The sequence below is a fragment of the Oreochromis aureus genome, linkage group 9 (assembly GCF_013358895.1).
Source record: "Oreochromis aureus strain Israel breed Guangdong linkage group 9, ZZ_aureus, whole genome shotgun sequence".
Classification (NCBI taxonomy): Eukaryota; Metazoa; Chordata; class Actinopteri; order Cichliformes; family Cichlidae; genus Oreochromis; species Oreochromis aureus.
In genome coordinates this window covers 37,943,511-37,961,902 of record NC_052950.1, presented here as the reverse complement: position 1 = coordinate 37,961,902, position 18,392 = coordinate 37,943,511, and the positions used below count along the sequence as shown (strand labels likewise).

Here is an 18,392-nt window from a genome sequence, read left to right as displayed (position 1 = left end):
CGGGATAGGAGGGTTTCTATCAGATTTCTAAAGTTTTATTTGTCGTCTGATAGACAAATATATTTCAGTGTTGAGTAAAAGTACAGCAGAGGACGGTAAAGTTGGTACTCTTTTCTCCATCTTGAACTTTGTGCTTTGCCCTGAGCAGGACCAGAGTCCCTGTAGAAGCATGTTTTGCCACCCGGCAGCTATCTGGGTGATTACACTGAAGTATCAATCTGAATGAATGATTAGAGATCAATAACTTTAACATCTCAATCTGGCATGTACAGAATCATCAACCAAATCTGATTAAACCACAGAGTGTAAAGTTTAAAGAAACGTTTCCTTGCACATGCAGTCACACTTTGGGCAAAGGTCTTGGCCCACACCACATTTCTTTGCCAGGAAAATGGAAGGAGCAATTTACTGAAACATCTGCAAACATACATGAAGGTACAGCATATGAGACAAAAACAGAGTAAATAGACTTCTCAAAAAGTCAGCAGTCTGAACTCTCCGAGGCAGCTTTGTTTCAGGAGCAGCTCCAGCCTTCTTAAAGGATGTTCAAAGCTTTTCTTTGGGTTTTAGCCGTCTGTCAATGATCCCACACTGCTTCAGTCATGCTGAGGTTCGGGCTCTGGGGGGCTGATGATGTACTGCACTGCAAAAGAAAAAACTGAAGCAACTAACAATCAGACACTTTCCAGATGTTACTGCACGGTACAGCAAAGTCTGATGGTGCTTTCTTTGTTCATAATTCCATCAAATTTTAACGAGATCTCCAAACGCAGCCGAACTCTGACCTGTCGCCAGATTTTCAGTCCCGTTCAGGTTAAAAATGTTCAGGTACAAGGACTGAAAATGAAAACCTGGATGCTGTGTCATCCTCGTGCTGACAGACTTCAGCTGTCGCTCAGGCAGTGAAGCAGGTCGGCTGGTTGGAAGGTTGGTGGTTCGATTCCAGGCTAAAATCATGAACCCAAAGCTGCTGAACGTTAAATCCTTGGAGGAAAAATGTCTGAATGAGGCGTGTATGTGCTGTATGTACTCATTAATGGTGCTAACACAGAACTGATTTTCAGTTAATCCTTTATTAGCTGCACACGACGACACCTGACACGCGTGTACAGACATGTTGGATTTCATGACATTAAAACATGTTCATACACTCTCAGCTTTATTTGCCACAATAACTCATCTTTATAGGGATGGGTATCATTTAGGTTTTATCCGATACCGGTGCCAAATCGGTACTTTTGAAACGGTGCCGGTGCTTAAAGAATGGAGAACACAAATTTTGTCCAAAAACCTGTTATGTTTTTATTTTTAGCGCTCTCTTTTTCTGCAAAATGATAAGAACTGTAACAACATATAAACATCATCTGTGCAAAAATTTATGTTTTTAAAGTGAAACAGTGAAAAATTACAGCGCTGTCAATACATGAATATCCAGACGTTGTACAAAAATGTCCAATTCTGGCACACAATTGGACACCATGCCAGTTGATTTTTTAGGTATTTAAGAGCAGAAATTAATTAATTTTATTAACATGCCTAAAAATGCTTTTTTTAAAAATACATTTTTGAAGAATTAACCACACATTTACATGGTAATGGGCCTTTTCTGCCATGGAGCGTTTAATTGGCCTCTGGCCCTTTAAACTCTGAGGGGCTGTAACTTTGGTTTCTTTTGGTCAATTTGCATGATTGACACCTCTTTTTAATTGTTTGAGCCAATAGAGTCACAGTAACGTTGCCACGTTCACGTTACTTCAACTAATCAGAGGTTCCAAGGCCAAAACCCACGTGGGCCTAAATTTACTGCATGTGATGTCTGTCCAGTCACGTGTCTGTAGGTGGGTCTAAACTGGAAGTTGTTGACAGAAAACGGCTCTGATGCGGCTAGGTAGGCGTGGTAACTGCTGATAATCACGTGGCTACCGGCTACCGGCGAAAATAACGCCGCTGTGTGTTTTTGTGGTCTTCTTTTGCGGCTCATTCAGAGAATTTTGGTCAGAGTGTGGTGAAACTTGGTGTTTGGAATTGGTGATAGCTCTGGAAGATAACCAGCCTATCTTTAACCGGTTACATGAAGTCTGGAGAATTTCTGGTTCACCTTGTTTGTATAGCCGACTTGTGCGCTTTTAAATAACTGCTCGTTTAATCATGGCTTGTTTTCGTTGAGTTTGCTGGTTGTAGAAATGGTTTATATGACATTTTAGCTGAGATTCAGAGGTTTCTGTGGATACCACACATGTCTGGACTTATATTTCTCACCCCGTGTTATAACCGATTAAACGTGATCTCCTTTTTGCTCCCGGTACCGGGGGCGTGGGGCTTAAAGCACTTGCTGCAGGCTGCTGAGTTTGCATCTTTTGCTGTGAAGTACAGCCAGACTTTGACCGCTTCGCCTTGGACATTTTTAATCTGTAGCTCTGCTCTAAAAGAACGTACGTGCCTGGCCCCGCCTACTATCCTCGGAAAGGTAAAATGATTGGCTAGAATCCAAAGTGTATGACATGTCATGAAAAAGAAAAAGAAAAAAAAAAAGCACCGAAATGTGCGCTGCTTTTCGGTCTGGTTACTACCGTTTATGTCAGAACCGGTGCCATAATGGCACCCGATACTGGTACCCATCCCTACATCTTTATCTTACAGAATATACACCTCACATTCATCTGCACCCCACAAACACACAACAGTGCAGGCTCTGGCCCCTCCCACAACAGGTGATATCAGAGCGACGTTTCACCTGAGCTGCTTTCCACTGAGTACATTCACACGCAAACAAACTAACCTGGAATCATTTACAGGTCAGGATCACCTGTGCAGGTAAACCCGACCACATGAAGGTGTTAGAGCCGCAGAGGAAGAAGGATTCAGACGACACACTTCAGTGATTTTAGCAAAAACAATCATTAATTAACACATCCTGTTAACATTTAAGGTGGAGCAGCAGGGATTGGGCCACCGTAACACCACCTTTTCTTAATCCCGGGGGCGGTATGCTAGGATGCTCTGTGGCTTCACACACAGGTGGAGTCTCATGGTGGGGTTTCATGCAGCAGGACACTCGTATGCACGTGAACGTATGTGGTGATTTGTGTCCTGTCGGGTCGTCTCCTCGCCAAGGAGACTGGGCTCACACGGTGGAGGGCTTCATCAGCGCCTGCTCCCCAAACAGCTGCTTGAAGTGAGCCACGTGCTCCTCGCAGTGCTCACCTGGGTTGAAGGCGGGGCTTCCCCTGAGTCGCTGGTTTCTCTGCTGGAACGACCTAAACACTGTGTAGAACAGCATCTGGTCTCCGGTCTGCCGCGCCGCGTCCAGGAACTTCCGCGCAGACGCGTTGTCGTGGCCGCCTGCAACGGGAGAAACATGTCAGGGTGAGTTTGCGTTAAACACGTTCGTGTGTGTGAAGGAGGAAACATCTCAGGATCAACGCACCGACGCTGCGGATGAATCTGAGCGCGCCCAGAACCTGCTGCTTCGACAGCAGAACCTCGATGATCTCGTCGTTGGCAGTGGACAGACGCTGCAAACGCAAACAGGAAGTTTACAGCGATGAACCAATAAAATCATCACGTGAAGGTTTTTAAGTGTGTTTGTTTGGCACCTTCAGCATGTCCAGGGACAGCTGGTGTGCGGGTGGGTACGTGCTCTCCAGAGACAGCAGCAAACACGCCTGAGAGGACACAATTCAACAAATGAGACACTGAAACGAGGGACGTGACAAGCACGTCGAGGAAGACGAGCTCTCGAGAGATGAGGGGCAATGAGAGACCTGCAGACTCGGCGTTTCAGGATGAGCTCCTGGTTTGAACTCACCAGAGGTTTGGAGTCGCTGAGGACGTGGTACTGCAGGAACTGGTGCAGCATGTAGAACAGGTTGTGTTGCACCAGCGTCTTGATCACCAGCTCGTACAGGTAATGCTGGAAAAAACCATTACAGGTGTTACCACAGACCAGGACGAGACACAATCCCAGCCTGCTCGCGGGGCTCTGCTGTGTTACCTGGACGGTGATCTGGAACTGGTTCAGAGAGCGGATGTACTCCATCAGCACGGCGATGATGAACTTGTGGGAGACACCCTGCGGGATGCACAGAGCAGGAAGTTCATCACATCACCTGGTTTGAAAACGTTTGGGTGGAAACTCACAGAGCACGTGCGGCCTACCTTCCTCTCCGTGAACGAGGACAGGACGTGCGTGTACATGTCTGACTGGTCGATGACGGCCTGAGTTCTGACCGGACGCTTCTGGGCGGCGCTTCCTCGGCTCGGTCCGGACTCCATCGCCTGCAAACGTGAAAAACCCCCGTTACAAATCAGATCGGGTGACTTTAGGGAGCAGGAAGCTCCGTGGGTGCCTCACCTGAGTGTAGCTCTGCTCCGCCTCCAGGTAATCTTTGTACACCTGGTTGAGTTTGTCGAACACGGTCGCCACAACAGGAAGACTTCCCTTCTCGCCGACCTCCAGAACTGCAACACAGACAGAAGAGTTGGACTTTGGCTCGTGGCACAGCTCGCCATGCAGAGGAAATAAAAACATGAATATGCGAAGTACAGGTCGAGCTGTCGCCTCCGATTCTGCCTGGTGTTACTGGTTTCACTGGTTTTTACATCCCGTCAGTCCTGGCTCACAGCTCATTTTATGTTTAAGAAATTTTAAGGTTTTACGGAGCATCAAAGCAGAAGCGTCGACCCAGAGGAGCAGCAGGATCCTCAGGTGGGTCGCTCTGGTTTTCTTCATAACCACAGTGCTGTCTCATCATCAGGTTTGATTTCTGATCAGAGTCTAAAAACGAGTGGCAGTTAGATACGCACTCTGCGAGCAGACCGACAGGATGACCATCTTGCACTCTCTGCGCCGTAACAGGAAGTCCATCAGTTTGCCTTTGTCCTGCAGCAGGTTGACTGTGGGCGGCAGCTTCACCTGCAGGTACCACAGGTAACCTGAAACAACAGAAATGATGCTTTGGATGGTGGAACAATCATTTGTAGTCAGTTTAACTTCACAGAAATATTGTTTGACTTTGTCATATGTCAGGGCTCTAGAGTGCCACCAAATTTTTCAGTGGTGCGACTAAAAAAAAAAAAAATATTTGGTCGCACCAGTGCGACCAACTCTCCGTGTGGTCAACAACAGACACACATTATGCCCCTATCGTGGACTAAACCAATCAGAGATAGTCAGGGGCGGGACCTCTCTGATTGGCCGTGGTCCAGTTGAAAGTGCAGTTGGAAGAGAGAGGTGAGTAGCTTGAATAAAGCGATATCGATTCATTGACGGATTCCACACAAAGACGTAAACACAGAGCGACCCGACGCATCAGAATCAGCTTTGTCTTTCTCGGCTTTCTCACCCCACGGCCCGAACACGGACACGCCGTCGGAGCTCAGCGATTCTGATGCGTCCGGTCCGTGCTGTGTTTACGTCTTTTTTGCGCTGATTCTGAGCTGCAGGTTTTGTCTCTCCAACCAAAATTCACTGAGCCAGCAGCAAAAGAAGCAGCAAACTAGCTTCACATTTGATCAATGTCGTCATGAATTCCCTCTGACTTTTGCTGTTTTGCTTCCACCACGATAAAAATCACACTTCATGCACAGCTCCCTCTCTCTCTCTCCCTCTCTCTTTACATCAAGAACAGTTTCCCGTCTCAAATCTCTGTTTTCTGCATTATTCATTGGCTTATTACCCACCAGTCTACCGTTGTTTACAGCGCTGTCGGCCGCTGTCTTTTTCTTTTCTTTTTCTTTTTTCACTTAAATGACCTCGGACAAGAAAGCCTAATTTCTGCTGTTCAATACTGAAGAAACTTAAACTTCTTAAAATTATGCAAAATTGCAGAATATTGCAGAATATTGCAGAATATTTTTAAGGTTATCTGCTATAAAACGCCAGACCAGGAAAATCTCCTTCATGTTTTTCTGTGTTTTATTCTCAGTTACTTTGACACAAAGGCATCTGCTGTGATGTTCACAATTCTGATGAAGTCTCATGTGTATCAGTGCTGATAAATGATCAGAATTATAATATTTCTGACTGTCTGAGGCTAAATTGAATCGAATCAGGACTTTGAGAACTGGAATCGAATGGATTATAGAAATCAGTGATGATACCCAGCCCTAGTGAGCAGCCTAGGCCCGACAGAAGTGGATGTAGCTGTGGGTAATAAGAAAAGATGAAAAGAACTATTGATAACTTTTGTGTTAAGGCCTGATCCGTCTGAAATTCATAGCCAGCTCTGACACGGTGCCATCAATCTTTGAATGCTGAAAAAACATCAGTGTATCCAGAAAACACATTATATGCTGCAATAAATGCACTGCCCAAGTGTCCCCTCTCCCCACTGCCTGTCAGCAGCAGGCAGCAGCAAACAGGTCGTCAGAGGAGCCAAGATGATGATTAAGTTTAACATTTTCTACAATATTGACAAAGCACTTTAAGCACAAGATTGTTAGTTAATAATTTAGAAATGAATATTGTCTGTATGGACTTCCCCCCAAAGAAAGTGCACATGTAAAACTGCGGTGTTAAGTGATGCGGTTGAAAAATTTGAGTGCGCCTAAATTTTTAAAGTTAGGCGCACCAGTGCGCCCATGTCAAAAAGTTAGTCTAGAGCCCTGTATGTGCAAGGAAATGAAATCTCTCTGATGTTGGGCTTGTGGTCAGATAAAACAGGATGTCTAAAGATGCAGATTTTATAGGTTTTTATGATGTAAAACAGGCTCTTACATCATAAAACCTGTTTTCAGGCCTGCTCTACTGCAGGAGACGCCTGGACTGAACTAAACCCCTCACTGGATTCACCCTGAATGTAGCATTAAGTGCATTTTCTCCATTGTGCATGTGCGTCTGCTCACCTTCGCTGGCGCTGATGATGATGTCTGGCTGGAAGACGCTCCAGGAGGAGGAGTCTGGAGTGACGCTCAGGAAAAGAAACACCTCAGACTGACGGAGCGAATCAAACATTTACTGTGAGGAAAGGATACAGAGTTGACACGGCACCGGAGGCTGCGAAGGAACGACCGCCGGCCCTGCAGGGAAGACGAGAGGAGGATGAAGAAGAAGCACAGCTTCACAGCAGAGCTCGGGTCACTGCTGTGCGTCATCGATAAACTGGTCTGGAGCCAGTGCCAACCACATTCACGCTCCATGCTTCAGATTCTAATCCAAGCTTCGATGCTTTACCTGGAGGTCATCTCAGCTTCAGTTCTGTTTCACAGCTACTCAAAGATGCAGACGTAGGTTAGATTCTGTAGTGTGTTCTTCTCACAGCTGGATGCCTATAACTCCTCTGCTGTTAATCACATATTTCCTGTTCAACTAATTAATTTCATCTATTTAAAGATGAACGTCTGCAGTTCGATCACATCTTGCATTGTACCTGACAGCGGGATCCTGTAGGGGTGGATGGACCTGGCAGGCAGGACGGGCTGGTGGATGTTCAGGGCACAGTCGGGCTCCTTCAGCTTGATGTCGAAGATCAGCGACGTCTGAATCACAGAGTATGAACCCGGTTTAATAAAAACACCTGAGATCATCAGCTGCACTGTGCCCGACGCCTCAGAGGAAGGACGGGGCTCTAACCTGCGAGCTCTGGTGATGAACCACCACCAGGTTGTCGACGATGTTCAGAGCAAACTTGCCCGTCGTGTTCAGCTTCAGCACGTGACTCTTCTTACAGGAACCCTCCCTGAACCACACAGAGGGAACACGGGAGCCTGAATTTAAATCATCACCGCAATTTAAAGCTCAAGTCCACCAATCAGCAGACGCTGCGGTGCGTTTACCTGGACAGGTGGTACAGCACCACCTCTGCACTGGGACTGTTGGCCGTCCTCGAGTGATGCTTCAGGTACATCACGTACAGCTGACCATACCTGCAAACACACACACACACACACAGTTTAGTCATTGTTTTTTTTTTAAAAATGGGGCAAAAACAAACAAACAAAAAAAAACGCAGCCTGTGAATTACATGGTTGCCATGGCGATGTCTCTCTCTGACAGGCTGAGTTTGGCGGGTTTGGGGACGACGGGCAGCTCGATCTCAAACTTGGACATCTTGCACATGGTCCCGTTCTGGAACAGCAAAATCAAGACAACAAAGTTTATTCACATCAGCTGATCTCGACTGCAGGTGTGAAGCCACGCCCACTCTATAAACGATCCATTCAGGATGCACAATGAAGCCGCCGTGGATGTGCTGCTGCACAGAAACTCGGCCTCTAAACCGACCAATGAACACATGCACACTGAAATCAAAATGACGACCTTTGTGTTGCTATAGCGACGCGAGAATCGGCCTCACCCTGAAGGCGAAGGGTTGCAGGATGTTCCCCTGCACGGTGGTGGACAGCAGGATGACGGCGGTCTCAGGGCAGTACTGGTACCAGTTCACGTTGATGCTCTGACTCTTCAGCAGCTTCAGGCTGCGCTTGTCTGGAAACACCTGAGCACACAGGAGGAGGTCAGCCGGGAGGATGACATCACAGCAAAACAGGTAAAGCTCAGGTGAGCCAGAGGCACAGACACAAAGCAACTTTTCACCGTCTTAAATGACAAGAACCAAAGTCCCGGGTATCAAACTGATGTCACTTCCTGTTTCTCCTCGAAGAACGCACAAATGTGGAGATGTGACGTTTCAACAGCTCATTAACACACTGAATTGGCCCTTTGAACTCTCCAATCAGAGGACATTATATGAAGTTTTGTGTCACATGACCACGCAGACCCAAACACTCGGAGAGCACAGCGATGGCTCTCTGTGGGCGAGCTGTTCGGGTTACCTGGTAAAACTCGATTCCCTGGTCGGTTATGAAGACGATCTCGTTCCAGTTGGTCCAACAGAAACCTAATATATTGGCGTTCTTCGTCTGCGGAGCGACACAAACATCATGAGCCCAGTTTATCCGTCAGCAGATGGCCTGCGAGCAGCAGGAACTGCAGCGTACCTTACACTCCTGACTGAACTCTGTGTGCGGGTAGTCGGGGATGAAGTTGATGAAATCCTGCGAACACAAAAACAACGTTCGTCTGGATCAGAAACGTCAGATTATAAACGATCCGTAACCAAGCATGCGTGACGTGCGTGTCCGGAAGGAAAAAAATAACAAAAATTTACAATAAAAACTGAAATTTCAACAAAACACTTTAAATCCAACATATACAAATAAAAAGCTTTGTATCATAAATTCCCCACTAGAGGCAGACGCAAAACTTTTATAAAATAAGTGTGCAGGATTTTAGAAACGAGACCACAATAAGGCGAAATAAGACAGGAGTTTATCCAGCCCCGCCGCTCCTCTGTGCCTAAAGAAATAAGACCACGTCTGAGTGTCCCTGAACTCACCACAGACTTGGAGGTTCTCTGCACAGCCAGGATCTTGTTACCGATGGAGAACTTGATGCATTTCACTTCTCCTTTATCGTCCATCCTGACGAGTCAAACACACACAGTTTATATAAGCATTCCCATTTTACTGACCTAAAACCTGCCAGTGAACGCAACACTCCAGTTTCAGCCTCTCCACGTTAACCCTCAGAGTCACTCTGACCTCTTACTGAAGGCTTTAAAGACCCAGCAGCAGCATGAAGCCGAGATCCTCGAGCAGAGTTTCAACTTTCAGAGTGTCGTCAGGCATCGGGGAGATAACTTAAACCCACTTTAAATGGAACTTGCACACATAAAAGGGGGGCGGGGGTGTCACAGGGAAGTGTGGGTTTGAGTTGAAGAACACCTTCCAAAGCATACCCAGCTGCCCCGGGTGTGAAACGCCTTCATAAACATCTCCAGGCCCGGCTTCAACCACCAAGAATAACCAAGAACCAGAGCTGTAAAGGTCTACCCTCATGTGGCGACAGGTACAGGTACAAAGATTAAAAATACTGATGTGCTTTATCGTTAAATCCCGGCTGAGCACACGAACCTGAAGGCGACGCTGCTCTTGTCATCAGGACCTTTAACCACCACGCCGGTGGCTCCACCTGAACGCACCGCGAACACCTGGTGACAGAAAACAGAGCAAAGACGTAGGACAGGTGCACACAGGTGTGTTTAATATCCAAATACATCCATAACTCCACACGTAAACACTCTAACACCAGAGCAGTTTAAGTCTGAGAGTACTGTATGACTCTGAGCAACTTTTATTGACATAAGAGATGAAAATTTCTTCTGTCCCTCAAATATTCCGAAGAAGAGGCCACACCTGTAAAAACGAACCAAACAAAGTAAAGCATTTAAGGATTTATTCAATGTTTTCTAGGACTTTCATGTCAGCTGATCCTGGTTCACATTAATCCCAGTTTGACAACAGCTGACAGTGAGTGATTTTTTCCAAGTTTAATTTAAGCTAGTTAACATTCTAAATAAAATAATTAATTATTACATATTTGTTTTAAATAAACTCCACGGTCACATTTTACCGTAAATGTTCCAGTTTTTAAACTTATTTATTTAAATTCGCTGGCAGAAGTTTTGCTAGCTGTTAGCCGTTAGCTCACCTGCTTGTTGGCCTCGTCGAAGAAGACGTTGTTGACGCTCGAGGCATGTTCGAACTGCACGGGGTTCTCGCTCAGCTCCAGGTAATGCTCCTCGGCCATCCTTCACACCTGGCCGCCGCTTTATTTCGCAGTTTTCCTCTCGGTTCTGCCTCCAGAGTCCGGGCTCTGATCACGGAAGAGGAGCGAAGCCTCACAACCGGCCAGATACACGACTTCCGCTCGAGCCTTCACAATAAAAGCGGGAGTTTTATTGTTGTATGTTTATTTTTTCTTTTTCTTTCTTTCTTTCTTCCTTCTTTTTTTTTTTTTTTTTACATTTCCCCCTGAATCCTCTATTAACTGAGGCTCTATATAAAACGAGGGTTGCTTCCAGGAGCAGCGTTGGTGTGGAAGTCGAGCTACTGCCTCTTGCAGGTCACTGGACAGTCAACAATACTGGTGCTTATTATTTTTAGTGTATCACTTTATATGTTAGCAAGGAGATACATTTTTTTTCACCTTTCTTTTCTTTCTATTTTTATTCTCCTTCTTCATGTTTTTTCAGTTGCTCCCTTTAAGAGTGACCACAGCAAATCATCAGCCTCAGTGTCACTATTCCCCTAGAATCAACCCTCTGTGCATCCTCTTTCGCTACATCAGTGAACCTCCTCTGTGGTCTTCCTGTTTTCCTCCTCCCTGGCAGCTCCATCTTCATCATCTGATGTCCATCATGTCCACAGTCACAGGGCTACAACCCAGTGTGCTCCTGGTGCCGATCCTGAGATTGGATCAATCAGGAGTGTTGCATCAGGTGTAAGGTTTTGGGCAAATCAAACAAGTGGATCATAAAGAAGGAAATTACTTTCCCCCAGCTCACACCGGGACGCTCAGCAGTCGGGTGTGAGAGACGAGATCAGAAATAAATGTCTGAGGCCGTTTTTCACAAAGTTAAAGTTGTTCAGTGTCTTCTGCAGGAGTGAGGGGAGAGCGGAGCAGCATCTGTGATGCAGATGTTGATTTACCAACCTGACCTCACCTCTGACCAACAGCTGTGGGCACCAGCAGAAGTGAACTTGTTCCAAAGAGTGTGTGGACTCCGCCTCCACATTAAAGGGTGCAAACCAAGGTGGTTCAGCATGTGACCAGGACGCCTCCTCCTGGATGACCTGGATGTGGATGGGTGCGTGAAGATGGATGCAGCTGACCTGGAACACCAGCAGGCATATTTGACCATTTTCCAAACAGGATCTTGTGTTTGGAGCAGGAATCATAATAATCAGATAAAAAAGGAAAGCACCCGTTGAACACCTGTTTATGAGAGATGTGATCAGCTTATCAGGTTGTTTATGTTTCTTCATACTTTTAATGTTCACTACAGGACTAGCCCTGCTTTAGGACACAGTTAACGTGGATGTTTTTAATTTATTAACATCCCTCCAAAGTAGGGTCAAACTGGAGGGCAAAAAAACTTTTATTCTGAAGGCTATCAGTTTACGCAGGAAGTCCCCCTCACCACAAAGTCATGTGACAGATCATGTGCTGGTAAATGTTTACTTACCCTGGAGCTCCTGAGCTCTCATAGCATGACAGGTAAAGTTTATATTCTTACAAAATAAAAGCCAACAAGAAGAATTTTCGATGTTTGTTTTATTCTGAATTTTTACCATGAGACCAACATCCTGTTCAAAACCCTGACATTACTGTTGAAGCTAGCAGCAGACAGCAGGACTTCCTGCATGCACACCTGATCTCTTCTACTGTAAACATCAAAATCTGACTTCAAATGTTTTTTTAAACATTTACCAGGATGACGATGGATCTGAAATCACCGGATCATCTGTTTATAACGTTTCATTCTCACTCTTTAACTTCCTGCTTTGACCCAACCCATGACCCCTGAACACAGGAAAACGGGAGCTTTAATGTTTTTACTAGAAGAAAAATTAGTTTCACCCTGAAGTCTGGTTTTAATCTACGAAGCGTTTACAAAAACACACACTGTGAGCAGCGTGGGACAATCTTAGCAGGAAGACCCGAGCCTCAGGAAACCGCCTGCGATCGTCTGATGCTCTGACTTCAACGTCCAGTGCGGTTAAACGTTAAACCCCGCCCCCTCTCTCTTCCTGTTTACAGGAAGCAGCGAGTAGGGTGGTGGGTTGGAGGTGCCGAGGCGTCGTCCTCGTCCTCCATTCATCTCTTTTTCGGATTTTTTTGTCTAAAAACACGGCGGGATCGTGAAGAATCGGCGAGGTGGGCGTTAGTCATCGGCGTCAGGCTCTAAAGGGGGACCGCCGTCCTCCGAGGTCACCGGGAAGGTTTTCTTGCCTCGTTTCTGGATGTGGTCTTCGTTCCTCTTCTCCAGCGCCATGATCTGTCGGAGCAGAGAGACGCCGCGTGACTCCAGCTGCTTCTTAAAGACACAGTGTTGAATTTTTTCTCTAATTTAACGACCCGACCCCACGAGAATTTAACCGACACCAAAACATAAGATACAACCCCGATAACAGGAGGGTCATCAACCTGAAACCGTCTCCGTTACCTCTGCCATGAACTCGGCCTCGTCCTTGGCGCCCACGGGGATGTTCAGGCCGGTCACGGCGTTGAAAAGGTCGTAGGTGCTCATCGCCTCGCTCACGCCTCTCTTCTGGAAGAACTGGAGCAACAAACGAGTTCAAAATCAAATAAAAACGAGTGAAATCGTGAATCAGGTTTAAATTTCCTGGATCCAGCAGAGAGGAGTCGGGCTTACCGTGGAAACGTTCCTGCAGTCTCTGAAGAGGAACTCCAGACCGTGGGGGTGGGTGGGCTCCACGGACTGACTCACGTCAATCAGCCACACCTGCAACGAGAGCGAGGGTGACTGGTGACATCACAGAGAGACGAAGAGGAGGGAGGGGGACAGGTAAAAGCAGGGGAACTGTACCTTCCCTTCGTGCCACAGCATGTTGTATTCGCTGAGGTCGGCGTGGACCAGATTACACTCCTGATACAGCTGCTGCATCATCTGCACGGGAAGATGGCGAGAAGCTGCTGTCAGACTTTTTTCTTCTCAGACACAAAAGTTAAACTGAATTAAATCCCGACAGAGATGTCTGCAGGACAAAACACAAAGAAGCGGACTTCCTGTGGGCTTACGTACGTGGAGGACTTGGTAGTAGGCGTTCTTGAGGTCCTCTGAGTTCAGCATGGCGTCTTTGAGTTTGGGGGCGGGGACGTGGTCTTTGCCGATGAACGACATCACCAGGATGTGTTTCTTCAGCAGGACCACCTCCGGACACGGGATCTCGGCCTTCTTCATCCTGAAAGCACACAGCCGGGGTTTAGGTCACGGAGCAGCTCCCGCCGTCCCCCCGGTGGACTCCACTCACCTGCCCAGGTTGTGCATCTCCTTCTCGGCCCACAGCCGGATGATCTTGCGTGGGTTCAGTTTGCTGAAGCGGTCCTTGAAGCGATAGTCGTCTTTGATGTAGCGGTCTCTGTTCTTGAACTCGTTCAGCGTCGTTTTAAACACCTTCAGCACCACCTCGTCCGGGACGGGCTGCTCCTCCAGGCTGACACACACACACACACACACACAGTAAATCAAACAGCACCTATGGGCAGGTGTGCGTTTCCTGTCTCATGGCTGATTTTCTTGAAGCTCTCAGGGTTTTCCGGCTCACCTCCCTCCGTCGGCGTGGAAGACCACAGACTCCTTCCCGGTGCTGATGCAGCCGTTGATGTTTTCCAGCACGCCGGCGTTCACCATCTTGTACATCAGCAGGCGAGTGCGAGGGTCCACGGCTTGCTCCTGAGGAGAGAGGAGGAAGAGTCAGAGAGCTCCACCTTCAGCATCCCGCAGCGGGCCGAGGGCGTTTCCATACGTACGGCGGTGGAGTGCTCCTTCTTCTCGTGCAGCCTGGCGCTGCGTCTCTGCTCGCTGTAGCAGTGCCGCTTCAGGGAGTTAAACACCTGATTGGACAGCTTCAGGTCCATCCCCAGACCGTCACCGACGTGGACCTCCGGGGCAAACTGGACGAGGGAGAACAGCACGCAATGAAAGAGGCGGTCCGGCTGATATCTGTGATTCTGACAGAGTTCGCTCAAACGAGTCGTCCTGCCGTTTTAGAGACGCACACGCTCTTTTTGCTCTGTTTTTGCTCTCCACCTGGAGCTACTGTTAACCAGGCTGTTCAGCAGCTACACCGCCCCACTTTAACCTGACCCTGTCTGCAGAGGCTTCTGTGGAAACAGCTGCACGCTGAGGCCAGAAAGGAAGCTTTGGAAGCCGACCAGGCAGCCTTAATCTGAGCAATACTGGAACTCTTTCAGGTGGTTTGTTTTTCAGGTAACGATCTACAATCAGACAATTGTGTGCACATTTTTCAAACACCCAAATCAGATATTTAAGGAATGTTGATAAGCGCGCTCGGCCATCTTACGTTGTCCATGCGTGCCGTGTTCTTGCGGCCGCAGGTCACTTCGTCATGTTTGGTGGTGATGTTTTTCCCCTTCCCCGTGAAGCCTTTCCTTGGTGTGGTCTGAGGTTTGTCTGAAACATCACACACACACACACACACACACACACACACACACACATATATAGAAAAGGATGTTGATGAAGTTGAGACAGGGTGTAAAGAAGCTCGGTGACTGATGAGTCAGGCCGCCATTTGGCACTCTGGCGTGTTTCTGTTATTTTGTCCACCCCTGCAGGCGTCCTACCGGCTCTGTAGGGGTCGTGTCTCGTGTCCTGCCAGTCGACCTCATCCTCGGAGCTGTCGCTGTCGTCATACGGATGGACCATGCGGTAGTTCTCGAAGGAGATGGACACTAAAACAGAAACGTGTCACACTTTCAATTAAACTTTATTAACCGCCGTTTACAGACACACCAACCGTGGCGCCTTCAGAAATTCATCTGCTTCACATAACCACGAAGCTTTCTAAATCACCTTTGCTGTCCCCGTTGAACTTCTTCTCCTCGCGCCGCAGCTGGTCGTCGAACTCGCGGTCAAACTGCATCTGCAGCATCTGGGCGAGCATCAGGTCGCTGGCGGTGTCGGGGGCTTCGTCGGCCAGCAGCAGCTCGGCTGCAGGACTGAGAGACAGACGCGTTACCACCTGAAAACCTTTTAAAGCTCCTGGATTTACTGACGAGAAAAACATCTGACGTTAACAGGATGGAGACTTTTAACCCTCAGAAGCTTAAACGGGAACTCTTACTCAGAGAGCGCCGGGAAGACGGCGTTCTCCTCGTCCAGCTGCTTCGCCAGCTGTTCGCTCATCACCTCAGAGAGAGAGCAGGCCGGAGCCGCCGGGGCCGCCGAACCCCACGGGCTCTGACAATGACAAGAGATAAACACATGAAATCACTGAAAGACCTTCAGAGAACTCCTCACATGAGTAATCAGAGTACTCATGTTACTGAGATTACAATTACCTCAGACTTCTTTTATTTTCACAATAACAAACAGAGACAGTTTTATTTTTATACTAATTCACTGTTTATATTTCCATCACACATATTCTTTAATGTTACATAGATTTAAATGTATATTTATTGTTTTTACAAACTTTTGTTTTATACATTTTATTATTCTATTTATATTTTTTATGGTGAGGTTTTATTTTTTTGCATCATATACATATATTATTTTATATTTACATATCACTCTTCCCTTTTAGTGAAACGTGTGCAGTCAAACACGGGACTGTATGACATCATTTCTCTCCTGATACCAACAGTTTTATATTATTTTCTGGAATGTTTGTTATTGATTATTTTGGTCTAAAAATAGTCCAAAAATCCCCCATAAATGTCCAGATTTACTCTACGGAAGTTCCCCAAACTCAAAATATCTTAATGACAAAAACTCCCTGATGAGTCTCTGAGAACTGCAAATATTTTTTTGTCCTGACAAATTATCAGAAACAAATATATAAAAAAAAACTGTCATCATAAAAACTTTTTTTCTTGATTATCAGCTAATAAAATTGAAATATTGGTGAAGTTACTCAGAGCTTATTTTACCCAATGAGCTGAAGTTTAAACTGGTGTAAAGTGAAAACTGAGCATGTGCAGTCGAGATTTTAGTGTTTTTAAAACAGTGTTTCACAGATGGATCGTTTCTTATTTTAATAAATCTGATTTCAGTCGAACCTCCATGAGCTCGTGTTTGCTCTGCGTTACTATAAAGCTGCTCAGTAAACAGGCTGCATGAACAGGTGAGTCAGGAGCTACAGGTAGCGCCTGACATCACTGACAGTGGGTGAGTCACGCAGGCACAGAAACAACAAGAGAAGAAGAAGAGACATGTTCAGACATGTCTGAAGCACAGTCTATTATTTACAGTCTGGGGCAGGAGTGTCAAACATAAGGCCCAGGGTCCACAAATGGCCCGGCAGAGGCTCCATTCTGGTCCACTGGACGGCTTTGGAAAATATAGAGCACAGAAATTTTGGACTTTTAACTGTATTTTCTGAAGTTTCACCGTTTTCCTCACTGACTCAGACGTCCCTCATGAACAGTCACTACAGCACAGTAATATGTTATAGACACATAACTACACTTCCTGTTTTTCACAGTCTGTTTTACTTACAGTAAAACAGACACTTTGTGTTTTATGATTACAGGACAGTCTGAGCCGCCACAGCTCTCTCTGTAACTTATATGTTATCGTTAAAGCCCACAGGCTTCTTCATTTATCAGGGCTGATTTCTCTGTGATGAAGGAAACTGAGGTGTTACTGCTGAAACTCTCCCGGACTCAATGTGAAGCTAAACCTTTGGCTCATGAAACGTTTCCGGGATAAACAGGTGAAATCTAGAGGTGTGTCATCACAGAGGCTGTCTTGGCCCGGTCCAGTCCGGGTCAAACCGGCCAGCCTGTGGTCTGAGCTGAAGCATTGGTGAGCTCATCTCCTGCTTTAACCACCAGCTGACAGGCTGTTATCTAAAATAACACACAGCTCGATGCTAACCCGGTGCCACCCGGGTTATCTGCAGCCCGAGCCTTTAAAGGAAACAGCCGCCATGGTGACACTGGGAGCGGTTAACAGCAGCCGCGGCCGCTCCCTTAAGTCTAACCGATAACCGCGGCAGGAGAGCCGGGCAGAGGAGGGACCTACCTTCGGTGTCTGCGTTGTGACTCCTGATTGATCCATGATGATGACGATGAAGATAATTATTGATCGATTCTCTGCGCGGAGGGTGAATGATGGCTAGCTGCTGAGCTAACGTTAGCTTTGAAACTTCCAGAAAGTAAGGTGAATAAAAACCTTCACGCGCTGTGACACCTGCGCCAAACTGTGCTGGACACTTCCGGAACCTCGACAGAAATAATTCACGAGCCGGAAACAGAAGATTTTTTAATAAACCAACGGCTGAAAGGAGGCAGGAGAGACCGCACAGAGGAGCTTCACAGAACAGTGAACATTAGCACGACAGGAAGAACGTCACTGTTCCGCCTTCACAATAAAAGCCCTCCCACTTTTAAATTAATACGTTTCCAGAACTAAAATATTCTGAAATCCAAATTTCTGCATCTTTAATGTCAATATTTAGTTGTTTTTCTTCCATTCCATTGATTTAAAATCGCCTGGAGGTCAAAAACTGACAGAATCTGAAAAGATGCGTATGAGCATCAATTTATTTAAAAAGTAAGACAAATCAAGCTTTTTTCCATTAATGTATTATTTTCTCGATATATTCTACTTTTAATATGTTATTTTCTTTTTCATTCTTTCATTTATTATATGATAATAAAATAAAAGACAAATAAATGATTTAGCCTCAATAGCCGGTAATTTAACCACCGTTTACCATCACCTAGCACATATCACAATCCAACCCAGTAATCTTGTCCCAGGCAAACTGGGTAAACTGGTCTCCGAATATCTTCGGACGTGCGCCCGGAGCAGACCCGGGACACCCTGGACAGA

The 18,392-nt window shown here is 46.5% G+C and overlaps 2 protein-coding genes across 2 annotated transcripts; both read right to left on the bottom strand.

The window, feature by feature from the left end:
- Window positions 1-2,503: 2,503 nt before the first annotated feature.
- Window positions 2,504-10,705, bottom strand: rmc1 (regulator of MON1-CCZ1). Its single transcript, XM_031759479.2, has 20 exons — window positions 10,493-10,705; window positions 9,916-9,992; window positions 9,339-9,423; window positions 8,941-8,997; window positions 8,776-8,862; window positions 8,298-8,438; window positions 7,965-8,068; window positions 7,777-7,866; window positions 7,574-7,679; window positions 7,371-7,479; window positions 6,976-7,020; window positions 6,847-6,900; window positions 4,807-4,935; window positions 4,355-4,461; window positions 4,159-4,278; window positions 3,995-4,072; window positions 3,809-3,913; window positions 3,597-3,665; window positions 3,428-3,515; window positions 2,504-3,342 (listed from the first exon to the last, which is right to left on the bottom strand). The coding sequence occupies exons 1-20, from the start codon at window positions 10,589-10,591 to the stop codon at window positions 3,125-3,127; spliced, it is 1,968 nt and encodes a 655-aa protein (XP_031615339.1). The 5' UTR covers window positions 10,592-10,705; the 3' UTR covers window positions 2,504-3,124.
- Window positions 10,706-12,101: 1,396 nt separating this feature from the next.
- riok3 (RIO kinase 3 (yeast)) lies at window positions 12,102-18,097 on the bottom strand. The gene is made up of 13 exons (XM_031759473.2): window positions 17,580-18,097; window positions 15,676-15,791; window positions 15,405-15,550; window positions 15,176-15,283; window positions 14,893-15,002; window positions 14,339-14,482; window positions 14,134-14,261; window positions 13,840-14,022; window positions 13,611-13,770; window positions 13,395-13,475; window positions 13,221-13,310; window positions 13,011-13,124; window positions 12,102-12,842 (listed from the first exon to the last, which is right to left on the bottom strand). The coding sequence occupies exons 1-13, from the start codon at window positions 17,613-17,615 to the stop codon at window positions 12,729-12,731; spliced, it is 1,530 nt and encodes a 509-aa protein (XP_031615333.1). The 5' UTR covers window positions 17,616-18,097; the 3' UTR covers window positions 12,102-12,728.
- Between the last annotated feature and the right edge of the window lie 295 nt (window positions 18,098-18,392).

Bases quoted from the DNA above. Each gene is read 5' to 3' on its own strand.
- riok3 (XM_031759473.2), bottom strand. From the start codon at position 17,615: ATGGATCAATCAGGAGTCACAACGCAGACACCGAAG. The intron at 13,476-13,610 runs GTACGTAAGCCC...CTTCCCGTGCAG, and splicing joins CCTACTACCAAGTCCTCCAC to ATGATGCAGCAGCTGTATCA. The intron at 13,311-13,394 runs GTACAGTTCCCC...CTCTCGTTGCAG, and splicing joins TGCTGTGGCACGAAGGGAAG to GTGTGGCTGATTGACGTGAG.
- rmc1 (XM_031759479.2), bottom strand. From the start codon at position 10,591: ATGGCCGAGGAGCATTACCTGGAGCTGAGCGAGAACCCCGTGCAGTTC. The intron at 7,680-7,776 runs GTAAACGCACCG...TGTGTGGTTCAG, and splicing joins GTGCTGTACCACCTGTCCAG to GGAGGGTTCCTGTAAGAAGA. The intron at 4,279-4,354 runs GTGAGGCACCCA...TCACGTTTGCAG, and splicing joins CGGAGCAGAGCTACACTCAG to GCGATGGAGTCCGGACCGAG.